General features: G+C 35.0%; 3 protein-coding genes across 5 annotated transcripts in view; 2 read left to right on the top strand and 1 right to left on the bottom strand.

Moving 5' to 3' along the window:
* Nucleotides 1-535: 535 nt before the first annotated feature.
* On the bottom strand, nucleotides 536-9,974 carry l(3)mbt (lethal (3) malignant brain tumor). Of its 3 annotated transcripts, none has more exons than XM_081978591.1 (8): nucleotides 9,576-9,972; nucleotides 7,378-9,222; nucleotides 5,043-5,611; nucleotides 4,764-4,992; nucleotides 4,573-4,697; nucleotides 4,345-4,516; nucleotides 4,075-4,288; nucleotides 536-1,284 (listed from the first exon to the last, which is right to left on the bottom strand). In XM_081978591.1, the coding sequence occupies exons 2-8, from the start codon at nucleotides 9,209-9,211 to the stop codon at nucleotides 777-779; spliced, it is 3,651 nt and encodes a 1,216-aa protein (XP_081834717.1). In that variant the 5' UTR covers nucleotides 9,212-9,222; nucleotides 9,576-9,972; the 3' UTR covers nucleotides 536-776. The 3 variants fall into 3 exon arrangements, with proteins under 3 accessions (XP_081834717.1, XP_081834715.1, XP_081834714.1); XM_081978589.1 differs by having other exon boundaries at nucleotides 4,573-4,712; nucleotides 9,576-9,970; XM_081978588.1 differs by having other exon boundaries at nucleotides 4,573-4,992; nucleotides 9,576-9,974.
* A 372-nt stretch (nucleotides 9,975-10,346) lies between these two features.
* Nucleotides 10,347-14,753, top strand: LOC145728399 (protein-L-isoaspartate O-methyltransferase domain-containing protein 1-like). The gene is made up of 10 exons (XM_081978615.1): nucleotides 10,347-10,617; nucleotides 10,673-11,121; nucleotides 12,599-12,758; nucleotides 12,816-12,913; nucleotides 12,964-13,161; nucleotides 13,217-13,303; nucleotides 13,356-13,722; nucleotides 13,773-13,948; nucleotides 14,014-14,220; nucleotides 14,276-14,753. Exons 2-9 carry the CDS (start codon nucleotides 10,680-10,682, stop codon nucleotides 14,193-14,195), a joined length of 1,710 nt encoding a protein of 569 aa, XP_081834741.1. The 5' UTR covers nucleotides 10,347-10,617; nucleotides 10,673-10,679; the 3' UTR covers nucleotides 14,196-14,220; nucleotides 14,276-14,753.
* A 1,258-nt stretch (nucleotides 14,754-16,011) lies between these two features.
* The window catches only part of LOC145727754 (uncharacterized), a 152,029-nt gene continuing 149,742 nt past the window's right edge, over nucleotides 16,012-18,298 (top strand). The window contains exons 1-2 of the mRNA XM_081977571.1: nucleotides 16,012-16,157; nucleotides 17,249-17,403. Of these exons, the coding sequence (XP_081833697.1) occupies nucleotides 17,257-17,403 (147 nt within the window). The 5' untranslated portion in view covers nucleotides 16,012-16,157; nucleotides 17,249-17,256. The remainder of the gene's footprint in view (nucleotides 16,158-17,248; nucleotides 17,404-18,298) is intronic.

The raw sequence follows: 18,298 nt of genomic DNA, 5'->3' as shown, positions 1-18,298 counted from the left end.
AGCTAGCTTGTAGCTGTAACTAGCTACTTTATTTTAGTAGCTTGCCCGGCTCTGACTGTAAGTAAATATAACCTTATTAGACTGGAAGGTTTCTAATCTTTATGTAAATGAATGTCATAGTTTTCGGAAAATAAGTCTCTTCTGAAGCCCTTGAGGGAAAAATATCTCGTTTTGTAGAAAATTAAATTCTCTACAATTTTTGTCCCCTAACATTTCCCTGAATTTTGCCACACAGGGGGATTAAACTGATTAATATTATTTAATTTTTAAAAAGCTTTTGGTTTAATTTTTTCTAAACTGAAATAACATAACATTCTACAAAAAATACTTTTAAGATTGACTAAAGTAAGTCCAATTAAGTATATACACAATCTGAATGAAATTCAATATGCTAATATAATGTAAAAATTACTCAATAAATGTTAAAAATAGAAAACATACATCTAATAATTATATGAGTCGATGATAAATTACATCAGATTAAAGGAGTGTATCCAAATTTATATAATTACAATCAACAAGGAGTTAAAACTGCCAAGATATAAACAATTTTATTAAGAATAATAATGATAAACATATACGTAATAAAAAAACTAAACAAAAATAAATAATCAGTCAGTAAAGAAATTTTGCTAAAAAAGAGAAGATATTGTATGATTTGTAAGGACACTTCTAGTTGTAAAAGCTCCTCCGATTACTCAAAGAGTTCTTCATAGTATACCATAGAAATAAATATCACAATGATTGATTTTTACAGATTACTTGACGACACTTCATTATTCAGTTTTTTTTCTTTTTCTATCGCACAATTTCTCCCTTAACAGAACAATGCTGTTATACACCTTAATTGCAGGTCCCATTTTAATTTTTAGAATGTTCAAAATATCTGACTGGTTGAGTTGCAGAAAAGCTTCTCCGTCGATTTTGTGCTCGAAGAAAACACTCTCTTCCACGTTACAATCCGGAATGGAGGACACAAAGTCGATGACGTCACGTCGTGTCCAACTAGCGGGATCCACTGCATCAGTATCGTTAACGATGAAATCGTTGAGAAATTGAGAATGTCTTCTCCAGGATTCCTGTTCAGCAGGTAGAATGTTAGCAGACTCAATAAACGACAAAGCTTTGTCCTCGGAAGATTCGATAGAGCCATTTTGACTTTTAGTCACCACGCGTTTGTTGTACTGCCTTTTGGGACGTTTTTCTGAAGGTTCATCGCTTTGTTCTCTACGTGCTCTGTTCAACTCTTTTAACCATTTTGGTGGACGTCCTAGCTTTGGTTTGCTGCAAAATAATAATAAGAATAATAACAGTTTTCGAATTGTGATTAGGATTACAATGTACATTATCAACTAATACAAAGGAAATAGCGTCATGGTAAACTATGAACTATGTAGTACTTAAAGATACTTATATACATTTTCAGCGATTTTTCCCTAAATCTCTCTCTCTATAGTGTAGGGTTCTAATTCAATTAGTAAATTTTTTACTTCTTTTTTGAAACTGGGTTGTTAAATAGGCGAATACATGTAGAGCTCGAATCAGCTAAGAAAAGGCCACAGGCGTCATCAAACGATGATGTCACGATCTCTGTACGTCTCGCTTTAAATATTGCTGCTCTCGTTACTTTCCAAGTTGTTGCAGCCAGTCAGTGGCGTGCTATTATTTTATCAGTAAAATGAAACATTTTCGTCGTTTTTAATAAAGAAAATAAAAGACAACAAGTTTTTCAAAGGAATGGAAACTCCTTCTGCTTCTTTCTTCATAAATTGTAAGACGTTACTGACGATTTCACGGCCTTGGCTGTATATGATAACACCTTTCTTTCCAACCTTTTTGAAAGACATTTTGACAAAATAACGTTTTTTATTCATAACACTATGTGAACTTCAACTGCGACCATCAACAATACAACCAAAACACCAGACTAAAACGGAACCTAACCTAACCCCCTAAGTCTCCCTGTCCGCCACTACATTTTTTTAAACTTGGCAACACCGTTTAGAGTGCCGGCTAGTAAAAGCATATAAAAAGGTCCAAATGTACCTGGCCGCTGCCGCATCTGTTTTAATTGTGTCCAAGTAAAAACCGTACTACGTTGCCAAGTGGCTTTTTGACCGCTTAACAATATATTTTCGGGAATATTTTAATAGGACGCCTCTGATTATATCTAATGCGACGGCAACTGTAGAAGGAGAAAGAAATAGTTTTAAAAACTGCGTCATTGATGATGCGGTGGCCTTTTCTCATCTGATTCGAGCTCTATTTTGCATTCTTCTCAGTGAGTGTTAATCTATGTTTTGGACAGTTTACATCTTTTTGTCTTGTGTTGTATGTATGATTGACTTTGATGTTAAATAGGTTTTGGTTCTTTTTAAGAAAGATGAGACACTCATATATATAAATTGCATAAACTGTCATTATTTTATTTTTTTTAAAGATGAATCTACATGAATCTTTGTATTTCATTTTGAACATTAATCTAATTGCCCTTTTTTGAATCACAAATACATTCTGTATTGAAGTATTTCTTCCCCAAAACATAATTTCATACTTCATAATCGATTCAAAGTTGGCAAAGTACAATATTTTAAGGGCTGCCAGGTTCAGATTGCAAATTGAGTTTAACCTGCCTAGCAGAACATTTATGTGATCAGACCAATCTAGAAATTCATCAATCTGTACTCCCAAAAATTTTGTGTTCTTGGCTAGTAATTGGCTCCTGTCAGTGAGAAGGTGTATTTCATTAGGTTTCACAAATGTACCTTGTTTTGTTGAAAAAATAATCACACTTGTTTTTTCCATATTTAAAGCTAATTTATTTTTTTTAAACCACTCAAAGGTCCTAATAAACAGATCTTTTCCAGACTGAATTAAAGTGCTGATTTCCTCTTGACCTACAAGTAAATTTGTGTCATCTGCAAAGTTGACGATTTTTTCATTTTCTCTTGCTATAGAATTCAGATCGTTCATGTAAATTACAAAGAGTAGTGGCCCCAGAATACTCCATGTTGATTTTCTTTTATATTTGATGTCTATGGCTTGCTGTCCCTAAATAGTTTAACTTGTTGTTCCTATGAGATAAGTAAGAATCAAACAATCTCAGGGCCTTACTTCTAACTCCATAGAGTTCTAATTTTTTTAACAGTAGTTCTTTATCTACACAATCATAAACCTTAGATAAGTCTAAAAATATACCTATTCCTAGTTTATGGTTTTCTATGTGTTCAACGATATGACTTGTAAACTGAAAAATTGCTGTTTGTACTGATCTTCCGGCAATGTAGCCATGTTGATAACCACTGAAAAATCTTTGAAAAGGCTGGAAGGATGCTTATTGGTCTGTAATTTCCTATTTCATTTTTATCACCTTTCTTATAAATCGGTTTATCTTGAGCAATTTTCAACTGATCTGGAAAGCATCCCTGCTTGAGACTTTTATTTATTAAGTATGTTAGTGGCTTGGATATATGTGGTAGTACCAATTTAACTATACTTGCAGGAATCTCATCTATACCACTTGTTATTTTGTTTTTTAATTTTGCTGAAAAATCACACAGTTCCTCTGCAGTGATTGGTTTGAAGTGAAATGATTCACTATTGGGGATTATATTACAACTAAACTCCGTGTGCTGCATGTTTTCCAATATATCAGGGACCAACGACAAGGATTTGTCGTTAAATTTATTTGCTATAACACAAGGATCTCCCGCTATATCAGTCTCAACACTGAGTTTTCCCCAATATCTCATTACAAATTGACCACATACATTTATTTTTATTGTCAGAAGATTCTATTTGTTTTTTTATAACTATCCGCTCTTGATTTTAATAAAATGTTGTCATATTCCTTTTTTACAGTGATATACTGAGGTTTAAATCTTATATCATGTCTTGACAGCTGAAGTAGCAAATCTAGTTTTTTCTTGCACTCATTTAATTCATCCGATTTGTATAATGTTTCGCACTTATTTCTGCTTTTATTTGTTACTAATTTCTGAGGAAAACATTGATTAAACAGGATGGCAAAAGAACATCAACTTAGAAATGTTTAAAAATTGTATAATGACTTACTTTCTAGGTTGTCTGGAAACAGGTTCTTTAGCTTCCGGACTTTGATCAGGACTCAACAATCGATCCGGTAATCCTCTATCTCGGTCAATGTTATCTTCGGCGTATGGACAGCTGCGTGTGGTCGAATGTCTAGTGAATTTCAAACCCTCAAAGTGGCCCTCACCCCGGCAACCTACCGTAGGACAATCGATGAATTGAAATACATCATCAGGTGCTAGAACAATAATTCTAATAAGCAAAAGTTCCCACAGATGGTTACAAAAATCTTACTCAGTGGTGGTTCTAGAGGATGTCCAGTCTTTTGACACCACCCAATCGGGTGAATGTCAGGACTGTCATCATCCACCCAGTAACTGTAGCGATCAGGCCACCCATCAAAGTGAATTCGAATTTGGTGCTCTTTAACATCATCCACTGTCGCCACTCTGATTAAGTGAGGTACCTGAAAATCCCACTTACATAAAGCACGTCCTACACTATAGAAAAGTGAGTTTTTACTCTTTTGTCCACGCATTCTAGTCTCATTCCACGCTTGAAGCCGCACCCAGGTCGTTGCTTAAACGCTCTAACTGGGGCTGCAACTGACTTGGTCTCTTTCAGGTATTTCTCCCAAGTGAAGTTTTCTGGAGTTGGATAGTCTGTAGCAAACTCCTGAATTTTGCTGAATAATTTGCCGATATTCAACTTACCGCTTGGGGAAGTCAAATCGTGACCGTACTGATCGCACCATCCAACTGGGTGGATATACGGAGATGTTGGATCGGCCCAATAATCGTAGATATCATCCCAACCATCAAAATGCACTAAAATTCTGTTGTCCATCATATCACGGACAGTAGCAACGCAAATTAGTGATGTGTTCTTTTTGTCTACAGCTTCAAGCTTCATACCAATACGAAAACCGTTAGGACAAATTGCCTAAAACACATAGTTTAAGCTTCACACAAGAATTACATTACAAAACTTACTTGTCCAGCACGGTTTACAAACAACTGTTTTGGAGCTGCCGTACTCCTGGTAACTCTTAAGTACTGAAGCCAGTTAAAAGAGTCCTCAGTGTAACCTGGAGGAGGTCGTAAAACGTGTCCATACTTCTCGCACCATCCCATAGGAAATATATTAGGACTGTCAGCGTAGGTCCAGAAATCGTAATTTTCCGAATACCCGTCAAAATGTAACCGAATCCTGTAACCACTCGTGTCCGCCACAGTCAAAACGCAAAAATAGGAAGGATGTTGAGGGTCCACGCCTTCCAGCTTCATACCAGGCCGGAATAAGTTACGCGAATACGGGAAAGGATCTTTAAATAGTTTGACCGGGGCCGCGATGGCACCTACATGCATCAAATATTTGGACCAGGAGAAACCTTTTTTTTTGCACGCCCAGGGATATGTAAATTTGTCTTTGGATGCGTCGTTTGATGTGTCTTCTTCTTCACTCACGTCGTTACTGGTTTTGATATCATTGTCTGATCGGCTTTTCTGAATCGTCAATTTACGTTTTGTTGTCTTGTTATTATTGGTAGAATTGAACATGTCTGCAAAAAAAGCAAAAACCATCAATAACCTCAACAAACCAACACCAAGAATTATTATTGCAATTTGGTCCCTGTAGATAAGAAAGGAAAATTGGAAAATAAGCTACCAATACCAGTAATTGACCATTTAATCAAAATTTTCACTTTACCAATGTGTCTTGATATTTAAATTTGTAAATTGACTGAAAAAATGCCTTAGTAAGATGATTTGCTATTTCCAAGGCCATTTCAAACATTGTAAGTTCTAGCTTTTGCATTAACAAATGTTACCTACTTCTAGTTTTAGGAAATTACCATTGAAGAAGTGAGGAATAACACAGTTTTTAAATTATTTAAATGGATATCAATAGACCACTTCAATTTCTGGTCTTCACCCAATATTTTTATAATAACAAAAATATATGTAAACTAACATGGATGCAAATTTGAATTTCTGTCGGCATGCAGAGTATATTACTAGGAAGTTCTCAAAAAAAGTTAGTTTTATATCCAGAATAGGAGACCAGCTGTCAATGGGAACTAAATTGTTACTGTACAACAGCATAGCTGCACCTCATCTTTCTTTTTGTTTCACATTGTTGTATGGTTTGCCGGCATGCAAAATTGACCAAATACAGATAGTCCAAAACAGAGCCATGCGAACGGTACTGAAATGTAATAGGTATACACCAATTGCTACCATGCTTAATGTCTCAAATCTGTTATCTGTGAAAGAAAATATTTTAGTTAGTTCGTATGTGTTTATTTTTAAACTAAAAAACAAGATGCTGCCTTCATATATCTGTGATAGGTTTGTGGCTTTTAGGGATATACATGACCATGGTACCAGAAACTGTGATGACTTTGTATTACTGGATAAATGTAATACGAATCTAATGCTTAACTCTGTCTTGCATAGGGGTGTGTATAATTTTAACATGTTGCCAAAGAGTGTCAAGGACTGCAGGGACCTGAATGTTTTTAAAAAGTTAGTTAAAGCGCATGTAAGGTCTTTGTAATTAGTGTTAGTTTACTAGTTTTGTTTACATATACAGTTTTATAAATGTAACTTTGAATTTTTACAATATTTTGTTTTAAATAGTTTTAGTGCCTTTGGTCTGTTATTTTAAGTTTTGCAGTTTTTATTTTCTCACTACTTATGCCATATGTTTCTTATGTAGCCATGTGCTAAATAAAGATTATTATTATTAAACAATCTAGAGCAAAAAGTAGTCTCGCTTTTTTTTAAATTACCTTTTGACGCTCACACAATAATTTCCAACAACGTAATGAAGAGCTTGGGCGCTATTTTCAATACACCCTGTAGAACTGAATAAAGGCTAAATTAAAAAAAATCTTGTTTTTTGAAATTTTACTAACATGGGTCCAAATACTGGTTGATGGTCAACTACTGGAGCAGTAACCCCATTTTTATCAGAAAATTGTCATTGAAACAGTATGACAACATGTTAGGTTTACCAAACATCATTGTATAGTAAAAATAAATCCTGTCTTGGCCTTTTAAGTTTTATGCATTACACTGAGGAAAAAATGTGAAATTTATTGGTTATCTGAACTGATAGATGAGCTTGAGAGTTTACAGGATATTCAGATTTGTTTCACTATTTGGTGTAATATAAATAAATAGCAAATTTTGCACTGTTGAATCAGAGATTATTATGTTTCATTGTTGAACAAATAAACAAAGTTTCCATCAAGAACTATACTTCCCATCACCTTTTTAATTACAAAAAAATCAGAACAAACTCATAAAAAAGAACACTTACCCATTGAATCAATATTCTCCTTTTCCTTATTATGTTTTGCTTTCAGCCTTGACTGGCAATCTATACTGCAAAACTCAGAGTCAACAAAATCAGCCAAAATCCCATAGCACCCACATGCAAAGCATTGCACATCGCGTTCTAAATCCCGTTTATTCTTCTCCTGTTTAATCTGCTTGTTATTTGTGACATTCTGGTCTGATTCAGACAAGTACTCTATGATCCCAAACTCATTAAGAGTGAATTTCAAGTTGCTGCCTGATAAGCAACCAATGTTATTTTCCCACTGGAGAAGCTTGGTGGCATCTTCTTCTTCTGAAAGCTTCACGTCCAGAATCGCCTTTGGATCCACAACTGCTGGCTTATGTTCAGTTTTAATTTCAATATTCAGGGGTTTGACATCTTCCTCCATGTTTTCTTGTTGATTTACTGGCAAATCATCTTCCTCTTTAAGATTGGCTTCTCCATTGTCTGGGGATTTAATCACTAGTTTAGACTCATCATCATCATCATTATCAGGGAAGCTGACTTCCATATCATCAAAATCTTTCCTGAAATTAAACTGTGACTTTCTCCTGTGTTTCTCAGGTTTTTTGACAGCAGCTAAAACTGCATTCGACACTGTCACAACAACTTTCTCTTCCACACCACTGCTAGGTTTTAGTATAGTTACATCATGGCTAGTGCTGTTTTTATTAACAAAATTGGTTGCAGAGTTTTCTGTTTTTTTAGAGTCCAACAGATTAGGCAAAAAGTTTTTCTTCAAAATTGAGACTCCATGAGCAAATTTTATACCTTGTTTGTTATTAACAGCATTCTCTATTGAAGAATTACTGTCAGCTGAAGATAAAATTGGCATTTTAGATTCTTCATGTTCACTTGAAGGCTCATCCTCAGTTATTGAAAGCTCATAAGTTTTGTTGATCACATCATTACCTTCATAAGATGATTCCACAGGGCCATTCTGATTTTCACACATTATAGTAACTGGAGTAGCGACATTTGAAAAAATTTTGCCATCACTTATTTGAAAATTGAACATTTTTTGGTTTGTTATCTGTTCTTTTGGTGGCACTGACAATGGTAACACTGTAAACTTGGATGGTTGTAAACAATCTGTAGTGGCAGTAACAGGTTGCCTTAAAGGCTGTAACTTTGGCATTGAAGGGGCAATCAGTTTATTCCTAGAAATCTTTGGAATGGGCCCTGTTAGGATAAACTTTTGAGGTTGTGTCACATTTTCTGGATGATGCACCTTTACTGTATTGGGAACTTTCAAACATGGCATATCTCTGCTTGATATATTTGTTAAATTATTATCATCAGAAGATGATTGGACAGTAACCTGAACTTCTGGTTTAGGCACAGGCTTGAGCATAGTAACATAGGTACCAGTCATTTTAGATCCCTGTTGTAGGATGAGAGGCTGTTTTGGTACCATTAGAGGTCGACCCCGACCAGCAAAAACCACATTTTGAGAAGTACTAAGTGAAACTGTCGTTGCAGTGCTGGATTTTGTGTTGGTTAAAAGTGGTGCTGCTGGGGAAATTATAAAATTGTTGCCACCAGGCTTTTTGGCTGGATTTACAACAAAGGGAAATTTAGAATTATTGTTTTTTGTCACATAAACTAGAGGTAGAACTTGTGCTTTTAGTGGGACTGCACTTGGTGCCACACTAACAGGTACTTCTCTAGGCTGATTTTGGTCACATTTTGATATGGTTATATCATCTGAACTATTTTCGATGACAATGTGGGTTGTCTGGTTTAGTTTCATATTGGAATTATCAACCAACGGTTGAGTTGCAGTCAGGTCTGGTGGTGGACTATCTGACATGCCTGCAACACCTAAAAAATACAAATTTAGTTTTGTTTTAACAACACATTGTTATCTGAAAGTAACAGGAATGTAGAAAACTTTTGTTGTGTGTGATTCACCATAAAAATAATTCTAACCATTTGTGAGGTGCTGTAAGGCCTAAAAACAGATTAGGAAATGTTGTTTTGCTGTTTTTCACTTTGTAGAAGGTGTTTAATTTGAATAAATTGAAATTATATAAAATGTTCGCAGGTCGCCTTGACTCAGTAAAAACACAGAACATAGGCTGCTTAACTTTTGGGTAAATCATATTTTTGTAAACACCTACACACAAAACCTTAACTAGTAACAATAAGGAAAATGTTAATAAAACTAATCTTACCTTTTGCTGGATAGACTCGAACGGAAAGAACGAAAAATTAATTTTTATTACACAAACAATTTCATTACCAGAAAGGTCCGTCTTCTAATTTTTAGGGCGCATGCGCATCTATTTAAAGCTGGAGCGGGGAGAGGAGGAGAACTATATAAATTTCCCGCCGTTGAAGAATTGAACATAAATATGAGAATTTATAACAATTAGAATTTAATGTTGTAATTAATTATTAACAAACAAAATCCAGAATTTGTCTACTTCTTAAAAGTGCGATAAGCGTGTAATTGGGTCATTTACTCAGGTACTAATATTTTAGGATAAAAATTTGTTTTGTGTGGAAATTAAATTATTGCCTCTAAAGGGCACTTACCTTTAGGACATAGGGAAGGAAGAAATGGAAATATTTTTGTGCCTAACCACTTTTTTTATAAAGAATATAGCCTAAGGAAATAGGTCATAAATGCCGGATAATGCGCCACCTACATTTAGATAATGTGTTCAACGGCAACATGGCAAATTAAGTTTTTAAGTAGGTAAATTAAAGTGCAAAATATAAAACTAGTGATTGAAATAAATTAAAATGCTGCCTAAATTAATTTTTTCTTCTTTTCAAATAAACTGTTTACTCGTAAGTTTTACATTTTTTAATTTTTATTTGTATTGTTGAGTGGCAACCTCGCATTACCAATAAGGGCAACATTGCATTCTGTCTGTCAAGAAAGATTCAGAAAGCTGGCAACAAGGTAAATTGTACCAACTGTAAAAATCAACAAACCTTACAAAACAGCTGGTTTCTGTTATGTATTGCTTTGGAAATGGCGTCTTAATTTTCTTTCCTGATTTTCCCTAGTCTTGAAAAGTGAATGTTTTTGAAATAAGCCCTGAATTAAAGTATCGGAAGTGTATTTATTGCCATCAAGCTAGAAATGGTGTAATTTGAAAGTGTTTCTAGATAATGTTGTGATTTATCAGCATTGTTACATTGACTTGTGAACAGATAATAATACACTTTTATTTTTAGTTGCCGTCTATAACTACATAATCGCTGGTAAACAAAGTGTTGGGTTTCGTTTTAAGCGCATTTACACTTTAGTTTTTGCCAGGATCACCATGGGAGGTGCAGTGAGTGCCGGAGTGAACAATGATGATCTGATTGACAATCTGCTGGAAGATGGCTACATTAAAACCTCCACGGTCGAGCGGATATTTCGAGCTGTGGACCGTGGCGAATATTTCCTACCAGATTCCAGAGGGACAGCCTACAAAGATCTGGCATGGAAGAGTGGCAACCTGCACATTTCAGCTCCATGCATCTACTCTGAAGTGATGGAAGGTTTAAATTTAGAAAGTGGGCTGTCTTTTTTGAATCTTGGTTCTGGCACCGGCTATTTGAGTACCATGGCTGGACTGATTTTGGGTACTGGCGGCATTAATCATGGCATTGAAATACATGAAGATGTGGTGGAATATGCCATCAAGAAATTGGAAGACTTCAAAAAACATTCAGGAGCTATGGATGAGTTTGATTTTTGTGAACCAAAATTTATTCAAGGTGAGTAAATTAGTTTAGTATTTACAATCTTGTTTGCCATATCACATTGAAGGTGAGTAGTGACTGAAAAATTAGAGAAAAAAAACATCCTAAAAAGAGCTACTTGTTTTATTTATCTGTAATTTACTCTGAAAACTTCATGTAGAATAAAAGAAAAACCATAGTAATGACTCTTAAGGAATTTGATATTTTGTTTAATAAACAATAAGTAGTTTCAGTTTGCAGCATGCAACATTTGCAAATGCATATTATTTAGCTCAGTCACCACAAACAATGATGCCTTCTTTGATAATGTCAGTTATCTTATAACTTTATCATAATGAACTTTTATTAGTTTTATTGGTGTTTTTATGTGATAAGTTATAGGTTTAGGGAGTAAGGTTGCTGAAATTGTACTGGATTATGTTATATGTATAATAATAAGCCTCAGTTGACATTGTTGGCAGTCATGATGACCTTAGATAAGCAGGTACAACAACCCCATGTATTTCTTGTAGATCAAAACAGAGTTTTTATTAACCCTATACAGGGGCAGTCATTTTGAAGATTTAACTTAAGACTGTGATTTTCTTTGGACTGCATGCTATTCACACCATTCATAGTCTAAACCTAAATTAATCTTAAAAATGGCTGGTGATACATAGAGCTGTGAAAGAGTCAAGATGAAATTGTTTTGTAGTTGGGTTAACTAAAAGAGACCTCTAAATAAGTTACTCTGACACAATGCAATGAAATATACCTAGACATCTAACCAATCCAGGAATATCATTACATTATATGACAGATGATGGTATTTTGAAGAAAATGGTGACTGTGGTGAAATCATGAAGAAAATGTGGAATTGATCAGATTAAGTCAACTTTGACGCTTTCTAGCAGCCATACCAACTAACCAACAAAGTACTATTACCATTTCATTGGAAATCCCTTCATTGGCTATCCATAGACGTGTAAAAGTTTCTACAAAATTTTTTAAATAAGAGACATTTGAATAGTTGTAGTAGGTAGCAAAAATGTAGCTCGATTTTGACGCCCTCTAGGGGCCAAAACAAACCAATGTTGCTTATCGTTAGAAAGTTTATTTGATTAGCTATCTATAAACGTATTCAAGTTTATACAGGATTTTGCAGATAAGAGAGTTATTTAAGTTTGAATAAAATACTGCACCAAAAATGTTTAAGTCAACTCTGTCGCCCTCTAGAAACCAAACAATTGAAGCTATTAACCCAATAAGTCATATCATTAGAAAACCCATTTCATTGGCTATCTATTGACATATAAAAGTCCATACAGTGTAAGTCAAATAAGGCAGTAATTCAGGTTCAAAGGTAAGAGTGCATAAAAATTGAACAAAAAACTGTCATATCATTAGAAAGTCCCTTTCATTGGCTATCCATTGGTGTATATTGCAAACAAACAAGTAATTTATCAGAAAATGGTGACCACACCTTAAAAAACTGAGGATCATCATATTTCAGGTAATTGCCTTTGCCTGAATGATGAATGTGCCGCTTTATATGACAGGATTTACTGTGGTGCTGCCTGTCCAGAAGAATATGAGCCCTATATGAAGAACTTATTAAAAGTAGGAGGCATTTTAGTCATGCCTTTGAATGATCAACTGCTACAAATCAAAAGGTTTTGGTTAACTGTTCTGAACTTCTAACATAAATAAATTGCTTGTGATTTGTTTAGACTGTCTGAGTGTCAATGGAACGTCAAATCGTTGTTGGCCGTATCATTTGCCACTCTAATACCGCCACCTGAAGGTTTAGGAACATACATTAAACCCAGTAGGTGTTGGTAGTTTTGTTAGTTTTTGGTTTATGATTGCGGTTTTTAGTTGAAGTGGAGCCACTGTCCCTACAAGTGTTATGTAGGTGTTTAGTTCGCAACATCCTCAGGAATAATATCGAAAAAGAACACCCTCCAACCAAAAGAAATCCATCACATAAGAAAAAACGGGCAGCTAGAAAGATGGTTATACCGCTCAGTCAAACGATGGATTCGTCCGATGACGAACTTCCGCTTGAGAGAATCAGTGAGGCTTTTGGTGTCATTTGTTTTAATTAATTATAATTTGAGCACATTTATAGATCCACGATCACGTCGAGACGGTTACAGGAGAGAGGAAGATGGTATATTTAGGTATTTACTTGACATGAGACATCACCGGGACGCCAGTACGTATATCAGGTATTTAGCAATGTGATTTTATTTTGTTCTTACAAATAGGAGATAGAGGAAGACCTAGTCAAAACAACAACAATAACCACAGAGAGCCAGATGATGATTTAGAACCAGAAGCTATGGATACTGAGTACAGTGATGATAGTTCTCACACTCATAATGAGGAACCAACCGCACCATCATCTCAGGAAGTACGGGCTGTGATAGAACATCATGAAGATAATAACGAAGAAAATGTGGAAAACGATCACAATTCAGAATACGTGAATCGTTTAGATCGGGCTATCGTGGAGCGCTTGGATATAGTTGCTGAAGCGTTGGCTCGCCGTATTAATCGTCAGCAACAGATCCTAGAACAGATTTCTGAACCAAGCCCACACAGGGAGACAGACAGTCAAATGAACGTCCCTGAGTAAGATTTAGTCAAGTTTTTGTGTTAATAGTAAGGAATTTCCGTTGCAGCGAACAGTCTGCATCCCATCCGGGTACAAGCTCAAAGGACAGCAACAAACGGGAAAAGTTTGATAGCGGTCTGGGTGATGAAATCATCGAAGCCCCTAATTCGTCTGAGGATGAGAATATGCGATTGGACAATGATCGCGATGAAGAACATTCGATGGAAAAACGCTACAAAAGAGGTACATACAACTTATATTGGTGGTAACTGGTTTTAGAAATGCATCAAAATTCTAATTTGTTACAGGTTCAAGTACTGAAACTGATGAGGAGGACGAGGAAATCAAACTGTTATCGGATGGAATGAGAATGTATGAAAGTCCTTACACTGAATTTATGAGAGAGAAAATTCAACAGTTGCCCTTACCTCCTATTTTGAAAAGGTATCTCAACTTTTACCGAGATTTTAAGAAGCCTGGACAAGAATAGGTTGTGATAGTAATAACTGGAACAAGTAAGAACTATAGTTAATTTTTGCCCTTAGTTTTGATTGATTATTGTTTTATTAGATTGTTCTGATCGTTACTAGAGAGAGGAGATTTAAGTTTTTACTACCAGTAAACATAATAATTAGATATTTTATACTGAAACATATTCTAAAAAAAAATAGTAATCAGAATTAGCCATATTAATGTGTTTTGTATGCAAAATTTCCTTTATGTTGGAAATGTGTCTTGACCAGTTAATTTAAACTTCAAACATTATAATGTAATTTGGTTTTTCAAATATATAGCCGGATTGATTTATAACTGTTCCTGATGTAAGACTATCCATATAGCTATTATTATTATATTTATAATTTAAGAGGAGATGGGGAGGTTTATTGACTAGAGAGTACTCTCGTTGATTTTTCTGCCATTTTTGTGCAATCACCTCTTTATTTCCATATAAATACTATCTAATATATTAATGTTGGTTTTATCTGTAGGAGGTTGTATAAGACGTGTTTAAGTTTTGTTGGTTAATAAAGATTCCTATTACTTTGAACGTGATTTCTTTTTGGGGGGGACAGAACTTCTATTGATACTCTTTGGAGAAGTTGAAATAATACAGTACATAAGTAAAACCATTAAAAAAGTTTTATTTTTAGACTTGTGTGTTGTGTTTAACAATTGAAGGGTGCACGGGAAAAACAAGCTAAGTCAATTTTTGGACAAATTGAGAAAACAGTGTCACCCGATAGACAATAGCGATGCTATACAGGGTCCAAACTTAGTCAGAAGAAAAACGAGCTACGTCGTCTAATAGAACATATTTTAGGATAGGCGTACACGGGAATGACCTACTTACCTTTCAATCTTTTTAGTAACTAATTAGTTTAATAATTTTTTATCAACAAAAAAAAAAAACAAGGTTTCAACTAATTATTTTTTGACATACACTTTAATTTGTGAATTACCTTGTTTGCTACTTAAGTTGGACGAATTTAATATTTATAATATAAATCTGGTGAAAAACAGGCTAAGTCAAGACCTATTTTTGTATCTTCTTCAACAACCACCTTGTAATTATTATATTAAATAAAAAAGCATGCTACTTTATATATAAAAAAATATTTATGTTTCTAATGCGTATAGGTGACCAGTTAACAACGATTTTAGAAATAAAACTGCTGTACTCAAAAACTTCAAAATTTGACTTAGCTTGTTTTTCCCGTGCACCCTTCAATTATTAGAACAAATATGAGTTTCAGCACTAAATTGTGACATAACTAACCTAACCAACAAATTTCTAGACTACTGTTATACTAAAAATACACATGCAACATTCCTAATAAAGTCTAGAAGCAAATCAAACAACCGCCATCTTCAGTCCTGAAAAGGCACAGCAGCTCATTAATTTAATTTTCAATACAATTCCACGAGTAGGTACTCGCTTTATACGAACAAGAATGAAATATACTTGTAAGTTTGTATATTATTGATTTTAGAGAGTGCTGCGCATACTACAAAATTTGTTTCCCAACTTTCAACCCCATATTGGAAGCCGATTGCACTCGCTGTTGCCACGCTATATCGTTTCATCCCCAACCCTCCTGACTGTTGAATCTTTTGTTATCCTTTTTGCCAACCAGAAATTAATAAACTATCTGAACAAGTTGGGTTTTAAACTATTTGGATGTTTAATAAAGTGACCATCATACTGTGTTAAGTTATGTTTAAACTGTTAAAATGGGGTTACTATTGGCTTAACTTTCTAAAGGGGATGAAGTGTGACAACGTCGCTTCCAAGGTCCCAAGTCCGGTGTCTGAAAACTTTTTAATCGCGGATATCTGGCTCTTTTTTTCCGCCAACTTCTTACAACTTTCTTTAACTCGGTAAACCGGACTAAACGCGTCGTAAAACTTCGAAAAAACTGTGCACAACCGATCCCGGCGACATTCCATCCAGGTAAAACTAGTTTCAAAGTTTTCCACGAATGCGTAGTTTGTCTGATAAGTGGTTGAGTTTCGTTCCCTGTTTTCATAGGTTATGTTTAAGATGACGTGGGGGAAACAGCGGTCGGGACACGATAAATCCTGCTCTCCTGCAGCAAGTGTTTTTCGGCAGACCTCGGAGGGGAGGATTTATTGAGTTTTAATGGTTGTTAGATGTTTGGTTTAACTTTTTAAGTTTTTTTAATATTTTTTTTTGTAAATCGGAGAAATTATATTTAAAATGGGCTGGTTGTAGGTACACAGGCCAAGCTGGAAAATAGGTTAAGAGATGAGACGTGTTTGGTGTTTAAGCTTTTTTTTCTAATTATGAATAGGTATAAAGAAAACAATCTAATTTACCAAAACACCTGTTAAAAAAAATGGAGGACAAAGAAAAACGCATAATGAAATCGTATTTTCGTTTTATTATTCCTAAGTCGGATGGAGTTTTATGAGTCCCTCTAGCCCGGCGTAAACTTTTCAAAAGTTGCTTAAACTTCTTTGCTTTCGCTGGAAAAGTCGATACGAGGGGGAAGGGAACGAAAAACTTTTTTCCAAGGCTGTCGAGTTTTTTCCAGGTTTTCTACTCTCCCTTACAGCTCAAAATCTCACAAATTGTCGACCAATAAAAGCGATTTACTTATTTTTGTTTTCCTTTAGAAATTTCTGCCCTGTAGCGACCAACTTTAATTACGGCAAATGCGATTTTAATTATTCAGAGTACCCGTACTAGACTTCCACCTTTTTAATCAGCATTCAGCTGTTTACTTCCAGATATCAGACTCCCATTGTTTATAAAAGTTTTCCAAACTACTTGAAAACTTTTCTAATAAGGTATCGATTTTGCAGTCGGCAAACTTTACCGCAACTCCACTTCCTATCTTCAGACGGAGTTACTTCACTACGCGGTTGGTATTTTATTCATTCTGTGTTTGTTTGTTTGCTGCGAAAATAATATATTTTTCCCTTGCATTTCCTCTGGGATGGTATGTTTACTTGGATTTTTTTTAAATCTCAATTAATTAAAAAATTAAATTGTTAACCCTTAAATGTATTTATTTGCAGTTATAATCATGTCAAACCGACCCAACAAAAGTAGCTACTCGATTGAGGATTTATTGCAACTTAAACCGTCCAGAAGTCGACCAGAAAGGCCTTCGGCTCCTCCCAGACGATTACTACCAACTTCACAGTCATCAACCGGACACTCATCCAAAAAGGTAAGTTTTAACAAACTTCCTACAAAAAGCAAAACAATTTTATAAATTACGGCCAGAGAGTGGATTAAAACCATCAGTGCACACCTGAAATTCAGTCAGTCCAAATTACACTACAACCCAGAAAAAATAAAACTTTTGTAGCGTGTAATAGGGGAGCTATAAAACAGATCACTGAAAAGGGCTACATTAAGGGCATAAAGGAGAGGAAGCTATAATGCAGGAAATTTCAGGACTGTTACAGTTTAACAGCTTGAGAATAGATGGCGTTATTAGTATTGCACTGAACTAACATGATAGATTAGTAGTTAAGTATTAAAATAATATATTATTCAACGAGTATGTAATGATGGTTATTACTCACGAAGAAGAGACACGAGCCGAAAGCAAGTATTGTAAATCATAGAGTGAGTAATAGCCATTACATGCAATACAATACTTTTTCTACGACTCTTTATGCTAAGTATTGACATGAGCTGTCAACGTGACAATAGCCGTCACCTGTCATTGCTTGGTATCGATATCAGACATTTTGACAGCTATCGCAAAAATCAAAGTAAATTGAGATGACGTCACAATGTAAAAGAAAGGTTTAGGAACAACAGTAAATTCCGTTATACTTTTTTCACCTATCAGAAGATAATATGACAGTTATCACGTGACTGTCCTAATGATAATCCCTACACTGTTACGTCACTTCATTTTACTTGGATTTTCATTATAGATCGGTGGTACGAGCGGATGGACTGAACTCGTGAGTAATGACTCATTACTCAATAGTGAGTAATCGGGTGTTATAATCTATTTATTGAACAGAAGAACTTGTATAGAAGAATCGCATCGGGCTTCAAATAATTGTTCACGAGAGCAAAAGTTGCACTTTCCTCCCTTTATAAGG

Source organism: Ips typographus, linkage group LG4 (genome assembly GCF_016097725.1).
Source record: "Ips typographus isolate SLU linkage group LG4, UJ_Ityp_2.0, whole genome shotgun sequence".
Lineage (NCBI taxonomy): Eukaryota > Metazoa > Arthropoda > Insecta > Coleoptera > Curculionidae > Ips > Ips typographus.
The sequence above is the reverse complement of the archived record's forward strand: the minus strand, read 5'-3'. Positions and strand labels throughout refer to the sequence as shown.

What these genes read in the sequence shown, in the direction of transcription:
- LOC145728399 (XM_081978615.1), top strand. Translation starts at nt 10,680, where the DNA reads ATGGGAGGTGCAGTGAGTGCCGGAGTGAACAATGATGATCTGATTGAC. An exon ending in TGAACCAAAATTTATTCAAG is followed by an intron (nt 11,122 to 12,598) that starts GTGAGTAAATTA and finishes ATCATATTTCAG; the next exon opens with GTAATTGCCTTTGCCTGAAT. An exon ending in AGGAACATACATTAAACCCA is followed by an intron (nt 12,914 to 12,963) that starts GTAGGTGTTGGT and finishes TGCGGTTTTTAG; the next exon opens with TTGAAGTGGAGCCACTGTCC.